Source organism: Bombus bifarius, unplaced genomic scaffold (genome assembly GCF_011952205.1).
Source record: "Bombus bifarius isolate JDL3187 unplaced genomic scaffold, Bbif_JDL3187 scf7180000009102, whole genome shotgun sequence".
NCBI classification, from domain to species: domain Eukaryota; kingdom Metazoa; phylum Arthropoda; class Insecta; order Hymenoptera; family Apidae; genus Bombus; species Bombus bifarius.
In genome coordinates, this window is record NW_022884897.1 from 231,906 (window position 1) to 259,716 (window position 27,811).

General features: G+C 44.2%; 2 protein-coding genes across 2 annotated transcripts in view; both read left to right on the forward strand.

Moving 5' to 3' along the window:
* On the forward strand, window positions 1-27,455 carry LOC117213446. Its single transcript, XM_033458792.1, has 3 exons — window positions 1-368; window positions 9,789-9,874; window positions 26,558-27,455. The coding sequence occupies exons 2-3, from the start codon at window positions 9,792-9,794 to the stop codon at window positions 27,453-27,455; spliced, it is 981 nt and encodes a 326-aa protein (XP_033314683.1). The 5' UTR covers window positions 1-368; window positions 9,789-9,791.
* Window positions 27,327-27,811, forward strand: part of LOC117213443 (kinetochore protein NDC80 homolog) — a 156,395-nt gene continuing 155,910 nt past the window's right edge. Inside the window, exon 1 of the mRNA XM_033458788.1 lies at window positions 27,327-27,451. The gene's annotated coding sequence lies outside the window, so the exon portion shown is untranslated. The remainder of the gene's footprint in view (window positions 27,452-27,811) is intronic.

Consider the following 27,811-nt stretch of genomic DNA (forward strand, 5'->3'; position numbering starts at 1 on the left):
CGCGGTTACGCCAAACTGGTATCGTATCTTTTTCGGTGACGACGTTCATTAACGCATCATGAACGAAAATACGTAAACACACGTGACCTTCCATTATCTTTAGAATAAATCGTTTAGTTCGCGACGCGTTTCGTATCGATAAAAACTCGCAAGACTCGTTAATCGGCCCTCGTCACTGTCCCTTCTTTACAAATCAAACCTAACCTACCGGTGTTCCGAACAAGGAACGCGGAATATCGAGTGTTTTCGTGGAACGCGTAAATACAGTGAAACAACCGAGGCGACCAGCAACCTACTATTCTCGAAAACTTTGTTCAAGTTCGGTGCATGGATAAACTCCACTTCTCGATCGTTCCCAGCCCATCTAGGTGAGTCTCCCGTTTCCTAAAATTACATATCGTTCGTTCCCGTGGCCGATTAAAAGCAATAAGGGATTCTGGGACCATATCGACGAAATTGGCACACATGGTGTGGTTAGCTCCGCTTAAATGCCTTCTCGATTCGAGAATCGACTAAAACGGCCATCGTATCGAACGTTAATCCAGTCCCGACACACCTGTCGAGAATTGAGCCAAGCGGGGATGAGAGAGGTAAGTAGAGAACCATGATAAGGTTGAGAACGATAGGCTAGATCGTTCGAGATCGGACGCTGTGTAGTTACGTATAGCTTGATCGAGCAAAAATAATGTTTCTAAGATGGAGTAAGGTTAAAAAATGGCGCTAGATTTCTTTTGCTATATAGTTGATTCAATCGCAGTGTCGCCAATCATACCGCTATAATACTGAGGCGAAATCAATTTCTCATGACAGATCATATATGCGTACTAACAGCAGCATTTCCTTTATTACGACAAATTACGCAAAGCCACGAACTTTGTACTTCGTTTCGATCTATACTCTTTATTTTACATTGGGATTTGCTAGATTAGACGATTAGTTGTAATTTTCACCATACCCTTTAAGTTATCTAGCCAGAAAATCATTCCGTATACCTTAAACTGTGAATAGGCTAATTGTACAATAATGTGAGACTTCTGTGGTCGTAGCCAAGTGTAACTAAGTGAAAAAAGTAAAGAGAAGCTCTTTAGGCAAAAATATAATACTTATGTACGGTCGTAAAATAAAAGGAGGGGGGAAAGTACCAACCTAACCCCAATCTTCTTTCTATCTATCTATCTGCTTGGATATGCTGGAAATTCCACATTTGCTCGGTAAAGCAGTAGGTCGAGTCAAAGAAGCGAATTGGTCGACGTGTTCGTGCGAACTATCGACCCGCAGCGCAAGATGCGTGCCTACCGGTCACGAACGCATCCGCCCGCTTCTGCCTGGAGGCTGTTATTTCGCCGCCGGGAACGCAGCCATCTCCGAATCGTCTCGGAGCCTATCTAATCATTCAAATCGCGGTAACCCGCCTAATCGCGGTATACGCAACCGCCGCTGCCCATCGGTCTTCCTCTTTGGTTCCAGACCTCGACTTCCACGCCAATAACGCAATAACGCGGCGAGGAATAATGCTAGATTGCCGAGCTGATTGCTCTCTTCTCTCGTGCCGGGGGAACTCGTGCCGCGTAACTCGTTCGCCGTGGATACACGTATAGGTTAAAATGGCAGCTGCGTCGTCCAGAGCGTTTCTGTTCTGGCTGAATTTTTAGCTTTCACTTCCGGTGGAGATGATAGCGTCTCGATGGAAGGTGGACATGAAATTTTTGTTTAGCGGAGCTAAATGGTTTATTACAAGCAATAATAGACAACGACTTTCACAGAAATCGATATAAAACACGTGTGTAATATTTTGCATTACAGAAATATAAATATTATTAAATAATCAGATAAATAATATCGGTAAATAATAATCAGAATCTATTTAATATGTCATTTTCCATATAAATTCACACAAACGTCAACTTCAAACAAGACTATTCTCAAGATCGGCTCCATCAATCTTCCTTCCAAAGACCGAAATCCTATGCTATCGCGAAGAAAACAAAGCACATCAAATCGGTGGGCTCGTTTCTCAAGTGACTTACAAGTTTGGTCGGGTGCAGAAATCGGCTAGAACCGGACCAGTCTGCAGGAGGAAGCGTGCGTAACGTGTCGGAAATTGCCATGTTGCTGGATGTTGTGACGCGTATATACTGTACACGTTCCCCGGGCGGTGGCATGATTACGTGGAAATCAGAAGCGGCGACGTTATCGTTCCGTGATTCGCTCGTCAGGACGCCTCTCGATATACTTTGCTTCTTTATTCGCGCGGTTAACGGCTCCGGGGTAACGAGTTTCGCACGATCGACCGGCGATGATTTCTGCTCGGGGAGGAATCGACGCGGCGCCGCGCCGCGCCGTACCGCGGCAATCAGTCGACGCGAGTCGTTCTCGTCGATTTTTCCAACTAGTCGAACTTTTCATCTCCGCGGGGAGACCGTGCCTGTGCAATCGAACGGAATCGAAGGTACCGTTCGATCCAATTTTTAGGACAATTCGTTGCGCACGCTACGAAGCAGAGAGGGAGAAGATAATTGGACGAGGAGATACGCGGTTAAGTAACTACGACGCATGGTAGATTAAGGTTGGGACGTAGATTTGTTACCAGCAGGAATTTCCCTGCTGCGATGTCTATTATTTGAAGCTGTTGGGAAATACATAGCGTTTCGGAGCGATTGAGGCTAATGAATCTAGTAAAATTGAGACGTAAGAAGCGAATTACCGTGCGATAAGATTTACTAACTTGTCTAATTTGCCTGATGTGCCGAAGTTTTTAATTGGCATGTTTATGGACAGATGTAACGAGGCTATATAATGGGCTTCACCTGTGTCTCTTTTTTTCTCTGTATCAATCAACCGATATCTCGATTGATTAAGTTAGTTTCTGGAATTGTGAAATAATACAAGACGTATTAATTGCAAATTTTCATTTTTAATAGAAAATCGAGCTTCGTTTCTATGTATTTGCAAAGTACTCGGATTATCCGAATTAATTTCGAAGACAAGTGCTTGAAGAGTTGAAAAATGTCTTCAATAAGACACTTTGAAGTTCTACAATATCGAATCTCGAAATTGTAGGATTCGATTTAAACCTGGTTGCAATATACTTTATGCCATCTCAAACAACAGTTACCGGACACGGTCCAGGGGATTGGCATTGGTAGCAGACGTGGTTTTATTTACGACTAGAACCGCTGACTGCTCCGGGTTCGCTCCTCCTTGACCCTCTCTTCTTGTGGTTCGCGCGGGGGTTAGGACGATCCTATCTCTACGGACGTGGCCGCGGATCATTCCCTCGCGGACTGGCTGCACTATAAAAGATCGTCCTATGGTTGTATATTACTCACGCCACCGTGTTTTCACTTGGCACGGCGATCGGCGCCGATATCATAACTCCTTGTCGTACCGTCGTTCATCCAGCAAATCCGCCCGACGACCAGGCCTCCGCCTCGCAGCGATAGCAATCCCGATACCACCGGCAGCCCTGCAACGCGAGGACGAATATCGCGATTAGATTAAATTTTCATCGTGCTTCAACCTCGCACGCCTTTCCTCGGTTAAATATTTAAATTCGGGCAGACGTATGCTTGGATATCTGAGAGATGCTGATACAAATCGGAGCAATCTTATGGTTTTTCGACGATTTGGGATAATGGTATTAGATCTTTAAATTCAATCTATCATATAATCGAAGATTTGCAGTCTGTGTCATTTCGATCGATATAACGAAGAAACTTTCGATTTTTAAGAGACACATGTTGGATATGAGTGAAAGAAACGCGATAGTATTTTTCAAGTTTCTCTTTCACATTTTTCTTCAAATTCGCGTGAGGTTAGAATTGTTCGATTGCTTTTTGTGCGTAGAAAATATAGACAGCCCAATAGACTCGTCTTTCTCATAGCTCGGCATCCAACTTGAACAGCGAGTACATGCCTAGCCGATAATCCATGACGATGCGATTATTCCCGGCGAGACACCGAAATAGATGGTTTACAGCCTCCCTTAAATACGTCAACGTTTACACGCGAATTCCCGAAAGTAAATCGACGAAGAATGTTTTCGCAACGACGCAGGTGGTCACGAGGCGAAGCCAACTCAAACGCCGAAGGCGACCTACCGAAATCGCCTGGTTATTATTAATAACGCGAAACCGGCTTTATTTGCGATGTCTCGGTCTTCTACACGCATCTTTATCAAAAAGTCAAAATATTGACTTATTAACGTACAAGACGCATTCTAAATTATTAATACGTACGACGTTCGAGATGCGATCGTGTCATGGAGTTAATCGTCCCTGTGATTTGTAAATATTTGGTTAAGTGAAACGGAGCGATAGATTCTTCGTGTTTCTCGTTCCACGCGAGCCTTTGATTTTGAAGCGCGTATGAAACTTCTCGTATAGTTGTTATAGTCTCGTATAGTTCTCGTATAATTTCGTGCTAGCTGTGTTCAATTCGTCGAACGAGTTTCCGATCTGTGACAAGTCTCACGATTTCGTTCTTCAACTTTCTTCAAATGAGTCAAGAGGCAAACTATCCGTAAAATAAAAACCATCTTGGCGAGTGATCTCGAGGACCGGGTACGACACGTCTCAGAGCAAACGGGTGCAAGTCACCCCGCGATCATTCGGCGCAGCGTTCCAGCGGCGCGGTGCTCGTAGTGACATCACAAAAAATCACGGTGCCGCTTTCTGGCCGGATATCTTTCAATTACCCGTTAATATGATAGGCGGCGGGCTATGTTGCAAGTCACCGGCACGTCGTTGCCCGCAGCACGCAGCCGGGCCGCCGCGTGATTAATCGACGTCAACCACAGGCTTCGGCGCGCAAACCTCCGCGGGGAGAATCGTCCGACGCGTTGACACGTCGTCGATCCGTGGATTTGCGCCACATCGCGGCCTCCGACCACCCCCATGCGGGACCGTTCGATCGAAACGTCACTCGTGAACCGAACAGCATTGTTTCTGTCTGAGCCGTGATATGCTTCAAGGAGCCTACCGAGGGTGAGACGGGTGATTGATAAATGACTCCTGACTTTCTCCGATTTTTACGGGTTTTGTATCGCTGAGAGATTAAAAATATTTTAAGTAACAATTTAAAAATTCCGCGAGCTACGATCACTAACGATCCAGAGGCGTGTTTAATGTTCGATAAGATCACACACGCTATCGGCTAATGTGTTATATTCTTTTAGCAAAGTGTTCCAAGATCAACACTTTCGTGTCTTGGACTAATTTCGTATCTAAGTATAATAGCATGGCGATAAATAATAACATATAGTTCAAAAGTACTTTGTTCAGAGTTATTTGTCGAAACGATTAGCGGCGAAGCATGTATTTTCATTGAGAGCTCCGTCTCTGTTTAATATATAGATGGATGAAAAAGCGCGACGAAAATAATTTCTGAAGACTGAGTTTAAGTTTAGCTCTAGAGACTAATTGGCCAAGTGACCTTTCTAAAATTGATCTTGACTGCTCTAGTTTCTGAAAGTTTCTTTCTGCCGTCAGCGTGTGTATGGCGCTATTAGCCAGCTCGTTTGATACTTTATTAAAGAACCAACGAATAGGTAAACTTAATTTTCCTCTCTATGGCGCATCGAAGTTTAAAGAACACATTACGCGTTCACGGCATGTTATGTGTAATAAACGTACAGATTAAATTAATTGTTTCAATGCTGTTCGGACGATCGAGCATGAAATCGCACGCGTTGGTGTGCATAGCGAAAGTTGAAAACGCGTTCAGGCGATAAATTGTAATTTCAATATACCGTTTTAGCGAGCAATTCGCGTTATAATTTCATCCCTCCTTTGCTCCTTTCGATAATCGTATCAAATTGTTTGGACAACTTATTTAAAAGCAAACACTGCTATCTTTCATCTTGTTAATAAGTTTCGCTTCTCTTCTTACGAAATCGCTTTCGATAATTTCGTATCTACGTACACGATATCTCATGTGACTTATAAACTTTCAAATTCACTCACCTGTCGTGTATTTGAAATACACGGTGCGTCACGAAAAGTGCTAAATATCGAAGAATTCATTAACTGTCGTTACATTCATTAACTACTTAACTTTTCATTTCTACGCCTGACAAACTATAATTTACTCTTCGCGATCATTAAAAAAAAGAAAAGAAAATACTAAGAGACGAATGGATTAGACAAAACCGCAGATCAAATGCCGTTTTCATCTAAATTGGCCAAATCAGCGATCGTTGCCTGTTCTCGCGTCGAAGTTTAGCGTGAGATACGCGCGAACGATGAGAGGAGACGAGAAGAAGCGGTCTGCTAAATGCCCCGACTAATTCGACGAAGGCACGAAAACGACGGGGTTTTTTGGGGAAATGGGGAGAATGGGGATTCTCGCGCTAGTGACACCACGAGCCGCTGTCGTTTCCCATGATTCTTCGAGGGTAGCGCAGGACGATTTATGGAGGGACAACGGTGTCGCTGTCGAGGAGTATCGAGGGGTTGCTTAACTCGTACCTGAACCGAAAGCACGAGAAGATAAGGGAGCAGGAAGAAGATTGGAAGCGTTGTTTCGTTGAAACTGTTGAGTGCGATAAGAAACTATGTCAATTATGAAATTTTGAAGCCAAGAAGAAATTTTCGTTTCGCATCGAGGCTGTAGAATTATAATACTTAGTTAACTAGTTTTCTGTTCTAAGAAAGAATCTTTAATACGATTGAGTGGTTAGGCCAGGTATTATATAACGAACTTTCAGATTTTATTTTCTATGTAATAATTCAAATTGCTCAACTTTCGTTCCAAGAAGATAGTGATTTTCCTACATTGTCACTAATTTTTTGTAATATCACATTTCTACGGTATAGCTGTATTAATCACTTCCTCGATTTTCTTTCCGACTGAATTTTCGCTCGTCCTAAGGACAAAACAGAACGCGATGTGGGTGGATGACGATTCCATCGAAGTTTCCATCGCACACTGGTCGAAATCGTTTTCTCGTTAACGCACAGGAGAACGCAATAACTTTGTTCTCATCTCTCCACGCAACCGACCACTCGCGAGAATTAATCGTACTCGTGACGAACGTTCGATCGTAATCGAATTGCCGATGATGGAGCGTCCTGGCTTTGATTAAACCCACCGTCCGTCCCCTCGGCCAAAAAACTCTAAGTAATTATCGTTTCGCGTATACGTTGTTCTCGTCTACAGAAACTGCCAATACGGTTATTATATCACAAGCCGAAGAAAATGAAAAGATGTTTGATAGCGTTGGTTTATGTGGTCTTTCGACGTTCCAAGCTCCACTTGATCAATCACTTCGACAAAATGTGACTCTCGGTATAATTAAATTAGCAAAAGCGTAAATAGAAAAATCATCGAAATTTTTCCAAAGAATAAATATCCTTGTTTCATCGTTGATTGGAAATGTAACTTTTTGTAACGTAAACGAGTTTTTTAATACTAAAACTGAAGAACCTGATAAATATAGAATATCATTGAAAATATGGAAATACAGGAAGACCGCTGAAGCAACAATAACACAAAAACTTTCTGATCTAGTTCAGAGAAGCGATTTTGCTGGCGAAACGGGTCGTAACATATTTCAAAAGGTAACGTAAAGGCATCGCACAAAGGAACCCACGCAGAAAGTCCAGCTTCTGCAAACAAGCAGGCTGTTTTGAAAGAGGAAGTTCGACGATAACGTGTCGCAAGCTCGTGCGGTGGTTCGTACACGTGTTTAAATCGGTATTAAGTACATCGGCGGCGGAACAGTGCCAAGAGGCAAAGTCAAACAGACGTTTATCTAACGTGTAATGGCATAATTTGCGATGGGGCTTAATCACATCAATGTTACTTGGCCGTCCAGCAGAGTGGAATAAGCTGATCGTGTCTCAGACTTCCCTCTGCCTCGGTTCGCTGTTGCTTGTTCACCGCTCGTCCGCGCCACCAAATTGCATTATACCGGAAAATTATTAGAGGCCCGTGAACCGTGATTAACAGTTCCGCTTCAGATTTTAACATACGTATTCGACACACATATTTCAATTACCCCTCTTTATACTCCACCTCGTATTTCTCAACAAAAAGATCTAGAAAATTCATTACTCCAAGGAAGAGTAAATGACCTAAGACGCTTATACTTCGCTTCGTACTTTCAAACCAAAAACGCCTAGAGAATTTGCCACTAAAGACGAAGCGATAACCCAGCCAACCCGAAGGAAGTCGGTCACTTAAATTTAGCTATATCGAGCTCCATCCCTCTGTCGTATTGTAAGCTTCTTTTATCCGCAGACCGATAAACAAATTGTTCTCCAAAGGCGTTCGAACGAAAGGCTCGTTCCCCGAATGGTCGTTCGCTGCGGAGGCGCGCAAGAGTCCCCCCAGTGTCGTGCCTATAAACAAGTCGTCGTCGAGCGTCGAAATAACGCCAGCTGTTGGCAGCGTGCCTCTGTTGACATAACTTTGACAAAGTCGTTGACAAAGTCTCGGTTGCAGAGCGGTTTTTACGAGACTCCAGCCCATTAAGGCCCGATAAATCTGCCTCGGTCGGATCGTCGAGCCCTATTTTCATCCGGCGTGAAAACACCGCGCTCTCCCTTCTTCTACGCCCTCACGTTCGCCGTGGTCCGGTTCCTCCGGCGCTGTTTGTCAACCCGGTGGCCACCGCGAGCAAACAAACGTTCCGCGCCACCCGTTATGCGACACACGACCGTCGCCGGCAGCACGCGCCTTCTACACGACGATTATTAATAGCCTTGCTCCGGCCAACTCTTTCCTACAACCTCAGGGATGGATGCATCGAGCCAAGATATCATCTCGAGCACGCTGCTTGCTTAGAGGTAAAAATTTTCGGGGTGCCGGGTTTCAAGCGATCCTTGTCGCGCAGATGCTACCTACGTTCCTAGCTGCGGTTGATCGGAATTTCATCGGGCAAAGTTTAGCTTCTCTCAAGCTTTAACTTCTCTTCTTATTCGTTCGTCTGAGATACGAATTTATCGTTGGTATCGAGAGATTTTCTTTCAGGAGGATTGTTTAGCAGAATTTTTACCCTTTAAATGTAGCACGTGTTTGGATTTACGTACCCGTTCGAGAATAGTACAGCGAATATTTGAATTTTTAAATTTCGGAATGCTCGAATTTTCAAATTTCTTCATGTTTCGATCCTTAAAATCTAAAATTGTTGAATCTTTGAATCGCAAAAGAACCGTGACAAAAACTTGATGGGGCGGGGTGACTTGGAATTTGAATCCGTGAATGGGTTAACGCCTCGGAAGTTAGCGATCTGTCTGCTTAGGCGCCAGACCATAACTATGTTACCCACGAAAAATAAGGTTCGCTCGTAAGTACATCACACGGAAGTGGATGACGAGTGTTCAGCTTTCCGAAACCATATGCTATATCATTGCTCTAAAATAAAGCGAATACCATGTAGCTCGTCTTCTACCCTCGTTCCTTCGAGATAATTTATGAGGCGACCGGCGACGCGACTTGCCAAACATCATGTGGGACACGAAAAATTATGTCGAACATGCTTTCTCTCCAACGCTCGTCACTGAAATAACAGTAGGACTCTACACATGAATGTTGTCTGTATATTAACAGTTAATTTATTATTTCCTCTCTGATTTTTCTTTGATAACAATGATAGGAACTCGTGGAGGTATCAAAAGGTTAACCGTATACTAGAAAACTTAAAAATATTCGTCAAACAAGTTCTAGGCACATTACTGACAGCTTTCCTTTTATCATCGCCATCAACGTAACTCTTTCTTGTAACGCGTTAATTACTAAACGAACAAATGAAAAGATATTTCCAATTTCGCAATCTCTGTTTGCAGACGATGCCCGACGAACCTCACTCGCGCAGCCCCGCGGAATGTTCACCAAGGAGCCTCGCGAGGAAGATCGAGAGCTGCATCTTCAGGTAAGAGAAGAATGTATCTATGTAGTTCTGCGAGGCCGATCGAGTTCAGTTGATTCTTTGGTTTCTCGAGAAAAAGGGGTTGAAGGGTCGAGGATCGTTGACCACGCTCGTAGCCTAAAGGCATTCGTTGATTACCGACCGAGAAGGGATTTTAATTAGCAGCGTTTGCTCATCGCAAACACCGGCCAATCTGCCTCTCATCGCGAACACGCTCGCCTATCCGTTATGTACCAGCGCGATTTCAAAGTAAAAATTCTGGCTGGACGCTTTGACTGTACGCCATCGGGTCAATATCGAGTTTACTCTTGGAGTCGACCCGCTTTGCGAGCGAGAACTCTCGATACTTTGTGATGAACGTTCGGGACGTTGCTGGGGATAGTTTGAAGGTTTTTTATAACGCTGAAGATTTTTGCTTTATTGATAGAGCGAATGGAACATCGAGATTTCGCATGAAAGTTAGGTCCGTTAAAATTGCAGAACGCACGTAATATGAGAAAATACGTACAACATACACAGTGTAGTGCTTTCTGTAGTACTTAACAGCAGATAATCTTCCTACCAAGACTCTACCTTTTTTAATTATACCCCTGAAAATATGAATTTGCGTAAAAGTCTGCGGTCTAGTCGTAATTAGAGTCAACGAGCAGAAAATCGTTTGATCGAGCATTACCTAAACTTTCGTGCAAATAAACGGATTTCTGTATGAACACGTGGATACGTGAGTTCGTAGATACGACCTTTAGGATAGTTACCCAGAATAAAGTCCCTGGTCGTTCAATCATCCTACCGTCGTGTGATCGCGACTAGTTCCAGGAGGGGGACAAGAACCCTTTGACATCGCGAAGCTCATTACAATCGAATTCCTCGAGCGCGCGAACCACGAGACAGCAGGATGGAACGAAGGAGAGAAGCAACGATCGTGGAAGGGGAGAAAAAGTGTCCATCGGCGGTATTTCTGGCGCGTTAGGGCCCCGGTGTCGGTCGCGTCACACGCGCCTGACAAATGAGACGTTGTCGTACGTTTGTTCAAATTACTGCCGGCATTCCGCGTGCACGCTCCTCGCCCGAGCACTCAACGAGCTTTGAAATATTACCCTCGTCACCTCGAACCGTTTCCTGGCCCCACGAAAAACCACCTCGGCGATCAGGCTAACGGTCGATCCTCTCGGCTGTTTTTGCTACGATACAATGTAAGTAGTCGCGGCTCTCGCGAGTCGCGCGTTCGCATCTTCGTCTTCGTTTCTTCTTGCCAGCGCGCGTCGCGCCATGGAACGCGCGCTTCTTGTCCCGAGCTATCCACGATTCGTTCACGTTTGCGATTTGACACGAGCGTGAAGCGTGACCGAGCCTTCTTTTTGATTCTATCTTCGCTGAAATGAGTATGGCGTGTGTAATAAGGGGAGCGTGGTGTGCAGGGTAAGTCGTCTAGCATTGCAACGTGAAATATTCACGATGCTTTTAATGACATCGCGAGGCAGGAAGTGGAAGACCAGTTGAACGTGACGAGCTGTTGATCGCGCCAACATATTCACGTTTTTGCGCGATCGTGCTTGTTGCTTGGATTTGGTGCAGGTGGATGGATGCTGCGAGGGAAGTCGAATAGATGTTAGACGATTTAGACTATTTCTCCTTTACGACTCGGATTACACGCTCTCTTCGAGATACAGATCACCACAATCTTCGTACGCTTCGAAGAAAATGCTGAAACTTCCTGGCGACATTTTTAGGTGCAACACCCTCTAAATATATCTACCTAATTCCGCAAGAAGAAGGTAGCTCGTCCTGTCTTGCGGCGGGTTAACAAACCTTGCAAAAGAACCGTATCATCAAAAATTACATCTCGATTCGAGATAATCTCCACATAAAACGCTATACAGAGATAGGAAGACGCAGAGCAAAGGAGTGTCCGATGTGGAATAATTCCTGTGCGTGACGGGGAACGCGTACAGATTACACCGTGACGCGATGTCAAGAGTGATCTCGCGATGGTCGTGTTTCTTGTCGGCGACAAGTAATCCGGAATCAATTACTAGTCCTGGCAGCCCTAAGGAACTGGCACGGTCACGGCGGAAGAGGCAGGGGGACAGCCGGAGGGACGCGACGACCTTTTTAGAGGCAAGAGGATCATTAATCACCCGCTTTTTAGCTGGAAATTCCCTCGCGCCTAGTTTACAAAACGAGGGTCGTCGAAATCGCCCCGTCACCCACGACAAGGGTGATGGTTTTTGTAGTTTCACCGACGACCCGCCTTCCAACGTCGGATCGCTGGCTCCTTCACGTGCGATTACTCGAGGTAATCTCGCTTGTCTCACGCGATCGACTCGTTCTCCATTATCGTTCCGAGGACGCGGACGTTCGTACTTATCGCGGTCAGAGGCAGATTTGTTAGGTGTTCGTTTAAAGTTTAAAAAACCATTTTAAGTGCCTAGCGTTATGTACAATCGTGTAATTCCGCGTTGGTTTAATGTAATGCTCTTAGATGTAACGTTTATCGTCGAGCAACACGAACGTGACGGATATAAAATTTTACGCTTTAGTACTTGTACCGGTACTTAGTACACGCGAGCAATATTTAAGAAATACACGACCTACGAGAGCTATTTGTTCGATTTAGCTATTTGCTGGTTACCAATTACGTAATTCGCAGAGTGGAAGAAAGTATAACTTCACCTTCGCTTTTCATTCAACGATTCCGAAAGATTCACTTTCTATATTATCATAAAAATACAAAACAACGATATATCTAAAATTCAATCAATCAAAATACCATAACGCAAACAGGAACAAAGGGTAGTGGTTCTGCAAATACCCTACGCTATTGTGTGATATTTTTAACAAACGTATTCGGTATTCCGTTATCTGAAAACATTTGTACGCAATATCTGCTGAAAGATCTCTAAGTATCCGTAGATACGTATCTGTATAATCAACTGACAGCATTGACATTTACTCAGAGCTCCACTACACGCGTAAGAATGTATCGGTTATGAGAAAATCCGCCGACTTCTCCACCTCGTATAAATCGCATAATGGAGTGTGTAGTGTTGACTTAGAAGGTTGTGTCTGACATTCGTCATTTGTCTGTTCTAATACATAATACGTAATGTTTATAACTGGTTGTAAGTTGTAAGTTTCTCCGTGCCGTAAAACCTACGCACGAAAGAGTAATTACTCGCTTTCGTAGTTCGTTTGCATTCGTTCGCATTATTCGCTGCGTGCGATTGGTCGTGTTACTGAAACTTGTTATGTACGAACTTAATCACTTGCTGCATAGCTTTTTTTTCACGTGGTTGTGTGTTATATATGATACACGTGTATTATGATGTCGATTACTTTCAGGATCGAGTCTTTGTTTTAACTCGATTTAGAAACAAATCTCGCTTGATGAATAAACTTACTGTATCACGGTATCGAGGAAAGCTTCTCGCGAGCGTATATTCTACGCGACCTTGTCTCCGATTTGCAAACCAAGCGAGCACTCCGGCAGAAGGGACGGATTTTTGTTTCTCCACCTCCCTCGATCAGTCACTGTAATTGATACCGTCTCCGCGAGACGAATGTTAATACGTTGGAGCGCAGAAAAACTCGAAAATAAATTGAATCACCGGGGCTCCTTCCACGAAGCCAAAGGTCATCGAAAGAATTCGACCTTGTCCCTACCTTCACCGACCACTGGATTATAATTAAATCCTTCGAACGTTCGTCTCCCATTTCGTCGCATTTAATAAGTTAGCATCGAACACTTACTTGTTCTTTATTCGCTTCCTTTCAAGACGATATTTTAAGAAAGAAGATACAATTTTTCAATCCTATGTCGGAAAATCGCTCCCTTCTTTAATTGGAACTCTTGTACGAGCAAACTTCGCAGATTTGAAAGAATCGAGGAACAACATTCAAGGCTATTTAACAACGTTTGATCGAAGATAGTGTTGCACTCGCGTTCATGCGACGTTATCGAAATGAACGACGTTATGAAAAATGACGTAGCGGCTGTGGAACGTTCGGGGAATTTTCCAAGAGGGTTGGATAGAGCCATTTTACATAGCGGTCGAGACGATTGCAGCGGCGGATTCGAGTATTAATGTTCGTTTCGCGAAACGCATCGCGCGACGCGGAAAAATTGAAGCGATTTGCGGTCGAACGAAGGAGGTTCCGAGAAAAACTCGGCTCGAAACTCGATTTCAACCGTAATGCCGACCGCAAATCGTTTTCATTTTTTGCCAGGCAACTTGCAACCTGCCTACCCCTCTCCAATCGATCTCTCCCTCACCTCGAAAGCTGCACAAAATGAAAAGCGACGAACGAAGACGAGCAATAGAAACAAAATGTTATATGTACTTTGACCGTTTTACCGTGTTCGAACACGCATATCACGAGTTATAAAAGTACCGGATTGGTCGTTTCTGTCTTGGAACAGCAGATTCGTTTCGCTCGGGAATAATTAATGCCCGGCTGGATGTATCAATTACCAGCTATTGCCATTCGCTCGCATGCGTGCGAGACCGAGCAATATCATTTCGCGATATCGTAATTAAATTTCCCAGTCCGTGTCTCGGTTAAAGTTGAGGGTTAAACGATCAACCAAAAGAAGTTTTAACGAAAATCGCGCAATTTACTCGTCGTCCATTAATTCGAAAAGCGGAGGATCGACTTGTACGAAATAATATATGGCGCACGAGCATCGTTGAGAAATAACGCGTCACGTCCATCAGAAAGAACCGCGAAAAGTCATCTTCTCTAAGAAAACAGTAACTTTTTCCAGCTTGCGAATCGTCGCAAGATCGGTGTTAAATAGACGCCACAGCGAGTCTCGCGTGACGAGTCCATAAAATGATAAAATTCTGTCATCAGAGGTGAATTTTCGTTCGGTAATAGGTCGTTTCTCGGTGCGCGACGTTCGAGATCGGTTTACACGAATCGAAAAAGTTGGTGCCGCGCGTTTCGCCGGGATCTAGCTGACAGGGATAAGGACTGAAATAACAGAGACGCATTAGCGTCGCCGATGATCAAAGTGCGAGGTAACCGTCGGTGGGACAGAGAGGAAGAGAAAAAGAGAGGTGGAAGAAACGAAGGAAAAAAAGACGAAAATAGGGAAGCCACCCAGGCTGTCGTGGCCGTGAGTTTAACGCGTACGTTAATGCCTGTCGGCCAGCCTGGACCTCGTCCTCTATAATTAGCCTGTATTGTGTTACTCGCGAGCGGATTATTGCGCTCATAAACCGTTCATAAAGTTTTTCGGTGCGACGATCTCGTTTGTTGTTGCTCGTTACACGCGAACCTGGACGCAAGCCTCATGCCTGTCTCCGTGTCGGAATTCTCCGTGATCGTTGTCTTTTACCCTGGCGACGGTTGCTTTCCCATCTCCAGCGTCTGTAGACTCCGTTTTACGACGACGTTGATGGAAAAATTCGCTTTCGACTGCGGCGATGTAGGTAGACTTTTGACTGAAACATAAGATCGGAAAAAGATATTTATATATGCGGGAACGGTTTACGATTTACTTACGATCTTCTCATAAACATCGACTAAAACTCACGTACGTTAAATCGCGCGGCAATAGCGTTTCGAAATCGGAACGTTCTCGTTTACACAGAAATCGAATAAAATCGTTGAGCGTACGAGTCAACCGCAAGCTACGACGTCCTCGGTGATGCAGGAACGAATGATACTTTGCGGACGTTCGTACAAGATCGCGGATACTTTTTGCCCCGGTGGTTATGCACGACCGGGCATGTGCGCCACGCGCCTTCGATCCAATTTAGTAGCCTCTCGTTTGCCCCTCTGTCTCTTTCTCTCCGCGCTTGGTGATCCTGTTTTATTTGGCTGACGGATAACGGTGAGTGGCGGACACCAATCGATCTACATTTAACCCTTAACGGTCCGATCCGATCCGTTTCTCTCGTTCGAGCCTGAGAATTAATGCCCATAAGATCCGGCAACCTTCTCCATTTCTACGCTTCTGAAAATGCTTCAGAATGTGACGATATGTTGTATGTTTTTTACTTACCTACTTCCATCTTCCTGACAATTGTAATCTGTAACTATAGTAAGCTTCGATTATAGTACCAAAATTAGACGGACAGGTATATATATTAGGTTGTCCGAAAAGTTTCTTTCGTTTCATGAGGTGATAATAGATGAACAATTTCTGTTTTATATTGTTTTATTGAATTAGGTATGATCCATTTCGTTCTATCTCTATTATTATGTTCGTGCATAATTCGATAAACTAATATAAAACAAAAAACATTGTGCCTCTTTATTTGCTTATAAAACGAAAGAAACTTTTCGGACAACCTAATATACGATGTAAACTAAACTGAATATGTATATCTAAGATATATTTCTATCTAAAATATATAGAAGTTAAGTTCTCATTAAAACTGCTAGAATTTACTTTTAAACGATCCCTCCCTATGCAACATTTAATTCATGCTCTTAATACGATATAGTATAATATAATTTGATATACATCTGAAGAGGAACTGCATTACTTACGAAATGAGCTAATACTTACAAATCATTTAAACGCAGTATGTCCAAAGTTACGCGTGAGCTACTTGCGCCCATCGCTGCATAGCCGCGTCAGGGGAACATCGCGAAACGGTGATTCGCGTTTATATTTCTGCCTATATACTCATACAAACACGATCGTATATCCATCTGTAATGGATTTCATTCGGGCGGCAATGCGATAAATCGCGCACGCGGGAACACGCCGCGCGCCTCGACGAACAGAGAAAGTCGTAATGAGACTCGCCGACGGAATATTATAAGTGCGCGCCGCGTATAAATTAAGGCCTACTTATGGGGCAATAACGAGTCGAATACAATTCTGATTACGTAATTATCTGAGGGAGACCTTGCTGTTGGCGGCGTTCCGTCGAACTAGGTAGAGTAGAGCAATAAATTTGAAACGGCTCGACGGAAGTTGGTTCGTTTCCCTTTTCCTTCTTAACGTACCGTGCGGTTATCGGTCGCGGCAAGCTGTTTCTTCTTCGTTGACGCAGCTGCTCTCAGTGTCTTCGTGCCAGCTCGTTAATTACTCGTTACTCGAGAAAGCAACGTGTGCTCGATACGAAGTGAAATGAAAACGATATCGCGGCCAATTGGATCGAGAATTCGGTTCTCCTTGAAATTTATTTTTCCCCTTTGAAACGTTAACTAGCCAATGGCGTATACGCGATGGCATGGACGTGTCAAGTAGGAACATTTTCCCATGGCAAAAATGGATTTATGCGTCAATTTAGATTTAGAAAATGCTATAATCGATTCGAAAGCGGTCAAACAGGCTGTTCCGCCACATAACCAGCTAGGTAAAATGTTCGTTACATGACTGATAAGTTGGTGCGAGCGTTCCATAGCCGTTGAAAAGAAGCTCCTCGCTTCCATCCAGCAGCTTAATATCGCGTGACTAATTGAAGCGAATACCAACAAGTTTGCCGCGTGATTATTTAGTCGCAAAAACTACCGTGTACCAGCTGAATTAGATCTATTTAGCTGCCATGCCAAGTCATCTCGATTTTTACGTACTTGTCACCTTGCGAATTTCTCGTCGTACGATCGTTGTAATATCTTTTCTTCAGTTGATTTTTGTTTCTACATTCTTTTCACAACGTGCAGCCTTGCAAGGGCGCAAAATTCCAGGTGACTACTTGACCCGTTGATCGAAGAGGGAAGAAATGTCCATACGGTTGATCATCGGTGCAAGCGGCCGCGATACTTACGTATTCCACGTACGTCGACATCGAGTAACTTCTACCTAGGTCATCTGCAATTTCGCGCGATAAATTAGCCGCATCACCTCAGATAGCATAAATTACGAACTGCAGAGTATCGAGGATTATTGACATTTTCACTGGAATTAATACTTTGCATTCGGCAGACGTTCGATGGTTATTTCCTATGGTGCAATTACGCGCAACTGGTTCCGCGAATAATTACGCGGTTAATGTATTGGACAAGGATGAGAGCGTGCAACGGTTTATCGGACCTTGACATAGATATAAGAATATAGAGAGACCTTAAATCGGAACATCGACTAGCGATGCTCGTCGATGCAGCGACACGCAGCGATCGACGGTTCGTTATTTCAAGGACATCTCAAAGTATCTGAACAATCGATTATTCCTTATGTTAATAAGTTCATAGACATTCAGTGGAACCACCTTTGACCCTTTGCACTCCTATGTGTGACTCGATATCAATTTTTATCTCAGGAGCTCCTTTGTCGAGTCTCATTCGACATGTCCACCTTTTTTTGCGAAACGTGCGAAAGAAAAGCAGGATTGCATCCTGGAAATTGTTTCAAGATATATCATACACGTAAAAATGACAAAATACAACAATAGTGTGAATAAAGTATTTAAGTGAATTTTTTTCTTCCTTTGTTTATTTAAATTGTCTTATTTTTTGGTTGAAATAAATTTCAAATAAAACACCTAAAGCGTTGGGAGCTGCTGGTAACGAAATTGAAATAAAATTCGAAGTGCAAAGGGCTAACATTTGTTATAAGTTCGAAATGGCGTAACCAAGATTTTCCACCAGACGATTTCTAACTTGCTTGAAACACAAAGAGAAGGAAGGTACCGAAGACGTATAGGGATTCGAGCAGTAGCGATGTTTGCGATGTTGTCTGGAAGCGGAGGGCTTGATAGTGGGTAAGCTCGTTAAGCTCGTAGTTCAAGCGGAGAATGACAGTTCGGGCCATGGTATAGGACCGATGGAAGCGTGTGTTCGCGGGTAATAAAGTCGCTGAACGTCCAGGCAGAAGTGGGTTTTGTCCTGTACCGATAATGGCGGCACTTCATCAAGCTTCCTCGAGTCTGACCCCTCTTCCTGCGGGACACACGTACAACTCCTTTGCCGTGCTTCCTTGTCCCGCAGGAGGCCATCTGTTTCGTCATTACCGGCAAGCAGTAAACCACCTCCCTCTCCGCCCTTCGCCTTCGTCCGTGTCCCACGGGTGATACATCGTGTTTTCTTATTTGCCGGACGTGCTGCGGGAAAATCGTCCGAGAAAATCGAGTGATTTGTCCGAGAGGTGTTAATGGCCAGCCGTATACCCTCTCTTCTCCGGTAGACCGTTTCCGCTTCTTCGTTCTTCGGTGTCGTCGTTCGGGTTCTCATCCGTCGCGGCTCCTTCCACGTCTGGTCACGTAGGATGTACGGCCGCGGCTTGTTCCAGGCACGTGTTGAGTCGGTTAGTCGCGTTCGATCGTCGATTATATCGAATATGAAAGTCGATAGCAATTGACTGTTTATGGATCGAGTGGACAGTCGGCGGTCCATGGCAGTCTAGAGTCTACGGTAAAGATTGCTTGTAATTTATCGCATCTTAGGATTTGTTAGGGATCGATAACGTTGACATTTGCTGGAAATATTCCAAGATATGTACTCGCGTAGACGCACCAGCGACGAAAATGTGGCTTGAGGTGAAGAAGGCGTTGAGTGTCACTCATTTTCAAACAACTTACTCCAACCTTTTCGACCAATCTTTCAGCAAGTCCAAACCAAACCGATTTCTCAAAGATCCATTAATCTCTCGAACGACCCAACTCGGTTAACCGATCTCAAAAATAGACTCAGTCATCCGGCGAACCCTTTCAGCCTTCTATTTCGAGGTTCAATGGCAGGGTAGGAGGTGGTGGGTCGCGAGTCGGTAGCGAAGGAAACCACGCTACGAAGAAAGGAAATACGTGCCGCGTATACCTTAGCAGAAGAATATCTTCGGGAGCCGTGAACCTGTCAATAAGGTGGATTCCTCGGCGCTTCTTCGGTAGTGATGGCCTAAAAGAAGCAGCCGCTCGAGGTGGCACGACGCCGTCGTGAGATGGAAAGAAGAGAGCCAGGACTGCTGTTCGATAAAGGAAGAGAAAAGGGCAAACACACGAACGAAGTGTATATGGCAGCGATCTCGGAAGCTCTTCTCTCACCCTTCTCTCGGCGTGACTTGCAGCTCGATTTCTGGCACAGAGAAGTCTCTGACGGATGCTCGGTGCTTTTCTTCGAATGCCGTATCGGGACACGGGAAGATGGCCGCGTGAGCGCGAGCGGGCGCGCTAGTCATTAGGCGGTATCGCGCGAGAGATCGTTAAGGGGGCAGCCCTGTAAAAGGAACGGGTCGACCGGGACTGGGACCGGCCCTCCTCTTCCCTCATACTCTCTCTAGGGAAGAAAGAACAGGCTCTCTCGATACTTTCTATCCCGGTGACGTTATGTAATTACCGCCGATGAAATACACGTCGATCGATGATACTCCTTCTCGTAGTCGGAGGAGTCTTCTTGTCTTGTCGTTTGATCTGTCCGTTTAATACGCTCGCACGCCAACCTCGCCAACGATAGACATCCTCTGGGGTCTTCGTAGGACGTTCAACTTCCAAGTAATTATCTCGTTCGATTGTTCCGATAGGTTGTAGAGCTTCCGTCAGTTTTTCAGAATTATATTTTTCCCATTCTGATCATTCGTACATTCCTCTATGAGTTACCAATATCCAGAACGCTCGAAAAAACTCGACCACGTCCCTTCGAGTCTCTCCATCTTCGCGCGATATCACCATTCGTAAGAAGTTTCTCGCCGGCTTCACACAAAAACGCGTCCCCGCTGTATTTAACTTGCCAACCGCTATTATCAGCCGCATAATAGCCGTCTGCGACATGGCGAAAAGAAATCGCAGCGAACTTAAAAGCCAATGGCAAAAACGGCAGGGTAAAATCGGCCAGGCGAGGGATCGGTTTTCGTCGCGCCATTGCGAAACAGTGACTTTGTATCGATCTCGGACACGTCCTTTGTCCGCTGGTCAACGAATTAACCGACGATTATGTCCGGTATGTTATAGCGTGATGCACGATGGTCGGAGGCATCCGATTGTTCTCGTTGCAATTCGTGTTTACGATCGTTGGAAGAAATCGGCTACGTACCAAGGGAATTGTAGGAAACGCGCGAAGATGAGGACTCGAAAACATTCGTAATAAAACAGCTAGTGGAATATCTTTTGAACGATGCAATTATTTGTATCAAAATTCCATTTTCTTAGATTAGAATAATCTTCTGGAATCATCAGATCAACATCGCTTTTTTCGTCTCCCTCGTTTTTCAGAAAAATCACATTTCTACGCAAATGCGTACTCTCAACTTTCCGCGATAAAACGTCTTTAACTTGCTCAAACCAATCTCCGAATGTTCCGTAAGAATCAGCTGCACCATTTTTTTCATTTTATAGAAAAACCACCGTTTTTTCCGGACATTTTTCAACGGAGCAGCTCCGAGTCGACATAAAAGTCGGACACAAAAGTATCAAAGCGTTAATCGTTTGACTGGAGGGTCGCCCGTAATTCGTCGCAGAAGATCACCGGCCATCCAGTATCCATATCCATCAAGTAGATGGCGTGGCGTATCAAAAAATAAGGCGGTCAGGCATCGGTCGTCGGCCGCGCCGCGGCGTGACAAGAGGCGTAATTACGCTAAACGATTCCCGAGGAGGCTCGCTAACGATTGTAAATGCGGTGGCAAGAAGGATGATCCGCGTCGCTGTCTCGGGGTACCTTTCAAGAGGCCGTTCCACGTCCTTGCCTCGTGTGAATCGGAAGATTAGCCGACTCACCGCGACCGGACAGTTCTTCTGCCTGGGATCGACATCGGTTCACGGCGAACGACTAATGGAACGGCCGCTTTTCGACACGCTTTTATTTTCAACCAAGGAAGGACGTTCTAGCTATCGGAACTCGTCGTTTCAGTCTCTCCAATAAGCATGGATACGACTAGACGTTCGGACGAATCGAGGCAGTGGAAAAAGATAGTCATGGGATGATGAAAAAATTTGCTTCACTTGTTTCCCTGTAGAAATTGTCTCATGCGAATGTTTCCTGACTCGCGTTAAAAAATAACGTGTTTCCGAAATAGAAAACATCACATATGAATTTAAGTTGGTCGAGGAGAAGTCATTTCGTGGAAATAAAGTTACCTAAAAATATGGTAGACTGGTTACATAGACCAATACCTACAACAAGGTGGCCCAAACCTATTCCCACGGACGATAAAGTGCAAGAACCAATCGAAGTAATTAGTACTTCGCTTCTTTAACCATACAACCACGAAGTGCGCTTCTCGAAGATCGAATAACTCATCGATTCAAATTTACGATATGATACCGCTTTATCAGAGGCGATCGCGTTTAGTACTTGCACAAGCAATGACACAATCGTAAATCGGCGGTGAAGCGATATTATTCAACGCGGCGGGTTACGATGATCATCGATAAATAATGTCACGCAGCCGGTCGATAATCGAACGAAGCCAAGGACGTATTAAAATCAGAAGGAGTTTTCGATCGGCTCGCGATCCGCCAGCTGGACTCTTCATTAGCCGACTTTAATTACGGCACGACCGAAGATCGTTGTCGCGCGCTGTAACAGGAACGGTGGCCAGTTCAATAGATGCCTGCCACGACCGATCATTTATCATCTCGCAGGCAATTATCGTAATTAATATCGGTGGCCTGGCAATGGTACGCGCGCGGATGTCGTAGCGGCGATTTTTCTTCCGGTATCGGCGTGCCGCATCCGCGTTCCGCGAAATGCTATTTAATCAAGCGATTCGTCGAATCACACGAATCGCCATGACACGCTGTGGCTAATTTTATGGATCCACAGAGACGAAATAAAAATATTTTATGACACAATATTGAAATAATAATAGCGTGCAGCGTTACAGGAGCATTGCAATCGGTCGTACAAACGCACCGACGATATCGCAATTAATTGCAGTGTTTCAATTAAATAAACGATCGTAAATATTCATAAAGTATACGCGATACTTCTAATTATAGACGCGGTGGCGATGTAAAATATCAAATACACCGTAAAGTATTTAATAAGTTGAAGCGTTCGGCCACTTCTTAAACTTCGTCTAGCAGTAAACTTGTTAGGTAAAGCTGTACAAGTGTAGGAAAAATAAAATCGTAGCGAAAATTTAGGAATAAATTTTCCATCCCTTAATAAATTCATCGTAGATCCTTTAACCGCTGCGACGCCGCGAAGAGCTCTCGTTCGAAACGACAAGAAGGAAAAAGGAAAGGAAAAAGGGAATCGTTTATGTCTGCGGTGGCATTTTATGAACCGTAACCAGGAAACGAATTAAACGCCGGGAAAAAATTGGCGAACCGGTTTTATTAGAGAGTCACTCTTTATCCGCCGAACAAAAAGACGCGACCGCGCCGTGATTTATTCGTTCCGGCCGCATTTCCCGTGAAATGGGCAAATTTATGGACATCATACCTGTGATAGCGAGCGATTAGAATCGTGTTTTTAGTCGTGTTGGTTTGTCAATTGTCGATAAATAGGAGCAATTCAAGGATGCTAAGCACACGCACGTCGAACTGATGATAGCTTCTTGATTGCGAAGACACAGGTGACATATAATTGGGGCAGGTTATGTCGTTTTTCTTTAGTTTTCGACATAGGATAACGTTAAATGATACAGCAGGGTGCGTTTAAATGCAACTTTGTCTTTTATCCACGTAAAACGATGTGTGTAATGATACGCTCGTTACGTACCGTTATATCTTCTTGAAAATTTATTCGAAAATTAGCATGAAATGTGGTAGTTTGTTGTAGAATATCGTTGCAAAGTGATCATTGTCATTATCGAAAACATACATATACCGATAGAAGTTACGGAGAAAATCGCAGCTTTCTAAACACACGATTGATGTTTTATTGTACGAGTATGTATAATATATAGTATGCAATTGGAGATTTTTATAGCAATAATAATATTCCACATATTTCTGGGAGACGAGAAATTCACTGGCTCCCTAAACTCGTCTTTCGTTGTGTAACTAAACTTTCATTTACCCCTTACTCATCGACAAAATCACCCCTATTCTCGTAAGGTTCACCAATCTCCATCCCTAAAACCGTCTACTGTCACCCCGTTCAATATTCCAGCCACCAACTATCCAAACTACCCTTGAAACCCTATTCCCCGTGCAATTTCGCAAAGCTGTTAGTATTCCTGCGATTAAATCACATTAAATCACATGTCAGTGTCGCAGTTAAAGGTCACGACCAAGTCAACTACTCTTCGCAAGTTTCGTATGGTCAGTCTAATTTCTTCAACAACGACCAAAGGTAGGTCGGACTTCATCTTCGATTCGTCAAAATTTTGTCCAAATCTTAATTACGTTTAAGAAAACGAAAAGAGCGGTATAATTCCTTTTTCCAAACCTCCGATTTCTTACAAAGTATACTGTCGTTTCTATCGAAAACGGATGTCAAGTTTCACGGGGAAAAGCATAGTCTGGAAGGCAATAACATTAATCCAGGACAACGAGGCGACCGGGAAGGTCGTCTCCTCGCGGTCGACGAAGAGGAATCCTCGGTGGTTGAGTCATTGGATGGATTCTAGTGTAAAGCAACATCATCCCGTGGAATGGACTCGGGGACTCGGTGCCGGCCGCCCCTGATCACGAGCTGTCTTGGCTCTGTCGCGGTCTGTCCCTAGACGGGATGCGGTCGAGACCCGGACCATCCTCTACCGGCGGCCGTGTAATTTTAATAAGCCATATTACGAGCTCGTAGCTACGGAAACGGCTTCCTTTTGTACCCGTCCCATTAACTGCCGGACCGAGTCTTTGGGATAACTCGCGCTTCGGTTAAACGCCTTATAGTTTGCTCGCTCTTAGCGGTCGTTACAAATTTCAAGAGGTGTTTTTTCTTTCGAGCAACGTATTTCTTAATCTGTTTAATGTGGGCTAATCTGGCAGTTTCTTCGTGATGTTGTTCATCCTTTTTTAATTTTTAAAACGCTGCGATAATTTATTCGTCGATGTGAAACTGTACCGATCGGTAGGTATAGAAATCAATATGTATAATAAAATTATAATAAGATTAAAAAAAAAAAAGATCACGATCGGATCTTCAAAAATGGTATATTCCTACTATTACTGTCTTCGTGAAACAATGGAAAGAAAAAAAGGGAAAAATGAAGGGAAGAGCAATTCCGAGGGTCGACGGCGATTTGATTAACGGATTAGACGTTTGTTATTTCGGTCGGTTAGAGGGTTGGCAGCGGGGTGGGAGGGGTCGTTCGGAATAAATGGGATATCGCTTTAATGAATTTCCAGCGGAACGTCAGGAGGCGTCATCCCCAGCGCAGAAGGCGGCTGCCCGGGGATTAAGTGGAGCAATCTGCGGCATTTTTTTTCTCGCAAACGACCAGATTTTTATGCCTAATTAATCGCCATGGAGATCCGTGAGGGCGGGCAGACAAGCCTCGGGATTACGGGACGAGAATTCGCGCGATACAACAGCGTCTTTCAGCCGCGGGGGCGACGTGGTGATTTGTGGCACGCGATTACCAACCGATGGCCCCTCTTAATTAGATTTCATAGAAAGTGCTGTATTAAATAGCCGATTAGCTTCGAACGAGGTCGTTATTAATTCCGATACCTCGGGATCGCGCGATGCATCCAAAAAGGTGAGAGAAGATTCATTGGCGAAATAAACCTGGAAATTGTCTCTTAGAGTTAGAGACAGCGGAGATCGCTTAATCAGACTAATTGTTTTCATGCTTCAGAATTACCTATACATATGCCTCAGGTTGTCCGAAAAGTGTCTTTCTTTTACAGACACGTCTTTATACAAACATGAAACCTAATCTGTCAAACGTTGTGATGTTTATCTTGATAGAACAAAATGGATCATACGTAATTCGATAAAATAATATAAAAAATGTTGTGAATCCATTATTTCCTTATAAAACGAAAGAAACTTTGCAGACGACCTAATGTCTTCAATTTATTTCAAACTTGATCGATACAATCGTGATAATCCAAACTCACAACACTGTTAACGAAATTTCATACGTCTTCAACAACACACGCAACATATTCGTAAAAAGTATCTGCAGATTTTCGAATACCTTCGCGAGACTGTGTATGTGTAGCTGCGAGATAACGCGTAGTAAAATATAGAAGACCGTGGAGAGAAGTAATAGATAGGGATAGGGCAGTACTAGTGGCATTTATGACAGTATTCGTGGGCATTTATCAGGAACGAAAGCCACTTTGCCAACGCTACCGGGAATAACACGGTTTAGTAGCAAGGAAGAAGAAACTGCAGGAGCCGAAAGTTTATCCGCGAAGTTTCGAGTGCAGAGCCGGTTGATTTATCGGGCTCATTACTGCCAGGAAAGAGGGAGGACTACAGGCAACAGCCACCCCAGCGGCGTGTTTTACAAGACGGCATTAATTGCTCGAATTAAATATGCACCTCTCTCCGTGGCGTAATTTATTTCGGTTTCCTTAAGCACTTTAAGTCGTCGGGAACTCGCCGCCGCACAGCATCGCCGACGCTTTCCACGAACGTTAATAATGGCCTCGTAGGATATTAATTGACGCTACTCTTGTAAAAAGCTCCCGCTCTACGCTTTAATCCTGACCACGGATCACCCCTCGACCGATTTTATTCACCACCGATTAAACTATCGCTGCTTTTTATTTCGAACGTTGGATGAATCTTGTTCCGGCAAAGATTATATACGTTGAATGTCGATAACAGCTTTTGCGGATCGGTAGACGAGCGATTGTTGTTTGGAAACAGAGTGCAAAGAAATTGTTAATTGAATTTGCAGACTTGTAGAGGAACAGAATGTTCGAAATCACAGCGTTGCAATTATTTCAGGAACGCGTTGAACGAGGAACAACGAGCCCAGAAAGCCTTGTACCTGCTGCAAGCGCAAGACCGTCGAATCGCTGCTCTTCAGAAACGCGTGGCCGAGCTGGAGGATGTCGCTACGAATCTGCACGAGTTCACGCTTCGAAATTCTTCAAGCGTTTCGACCTCTAAACGAAAGAAGGAGATCGTGGCCGACTTCTCTCGAAGCGACAGATCGTCCAAAACGGGGAATTACAACGATACCGAGGATAAAATCGAGTACAACTTGGACGACATTAGCTCAATGCGAGAAGATCCCGACACCACCGTGAGTGGCGAAGTGTCGGTGCCACGCTTGGAACTGTCGAAATCGTCCGTGTCGAATTCTGAAAGAGATATCTTCTCCACGGCGATCGACTTCGTGCTGGAGAAGAGAAAGTGTTTCATCTCCAACACTTCTTTTTCCAACGAAGAAGATACTTCGCAAAAGGTGACTGAGCGCGAAGAAAAGTTTCACGAGGATCTATGCAATCCAGATTGCAAAAGTGAGACAAAAGTTGTGGCTGTGAATAGCAAAAAGGCCATCGATGTTAACGAAAATAGTAATGAAAAGACAGAATCGAAGGAAAGAAAGATGGATCGAAGACAGGGAGTAATTATAAACAGAGAAGTCCACTGTGAAAGTAAAATTAAAGAGGCTAATAGTTTGGTTATATCAGCGGGGAGGAGCGAAGAGAAAATTCCAGATGTGTCGTACGATAAGAAATACCGATCAAATTTTCCCAGGATATCTTTCAGCGTTCCATGGATTCGCGCGAAGCATAGTTTTCGAAAGAAGCTGCGAGGTTGCGAGCTGAAGACTGGAAGAGGTACGAAGGAGCTGCCTTCCGGGGTTGGTAGTCAGACGTTCGCGCCGTTTCGGTGAGTGAAATTTATTTCTTTAAAGTACACCATTTTTTGAATAAATAGTTCCAAGTTTACAAAGAGTAAAAATGGTAATAAAAAAGGTACTCGTTTCACCGGTTCTACCTTTGGACAATGTAAAGTTTCAAATCCATTAAAATTTGCGAATGATAAGTTCTCATAGCTGTCGGTTCAGTCGTTCGATCATGATCCAACGTAGAATGTATGTGATTGGCACAACAACGTTCGTCTATCACGGTTGGGAAACACTGATCTATCCGGTAAGGAACGTTGGTAGACCGATCTCGAGCAGTGCAGTGGTCGAGCACGTAGCGACCGATTTTTCCACTGTCCCGGTCGCTCCTAGACACGAAAATG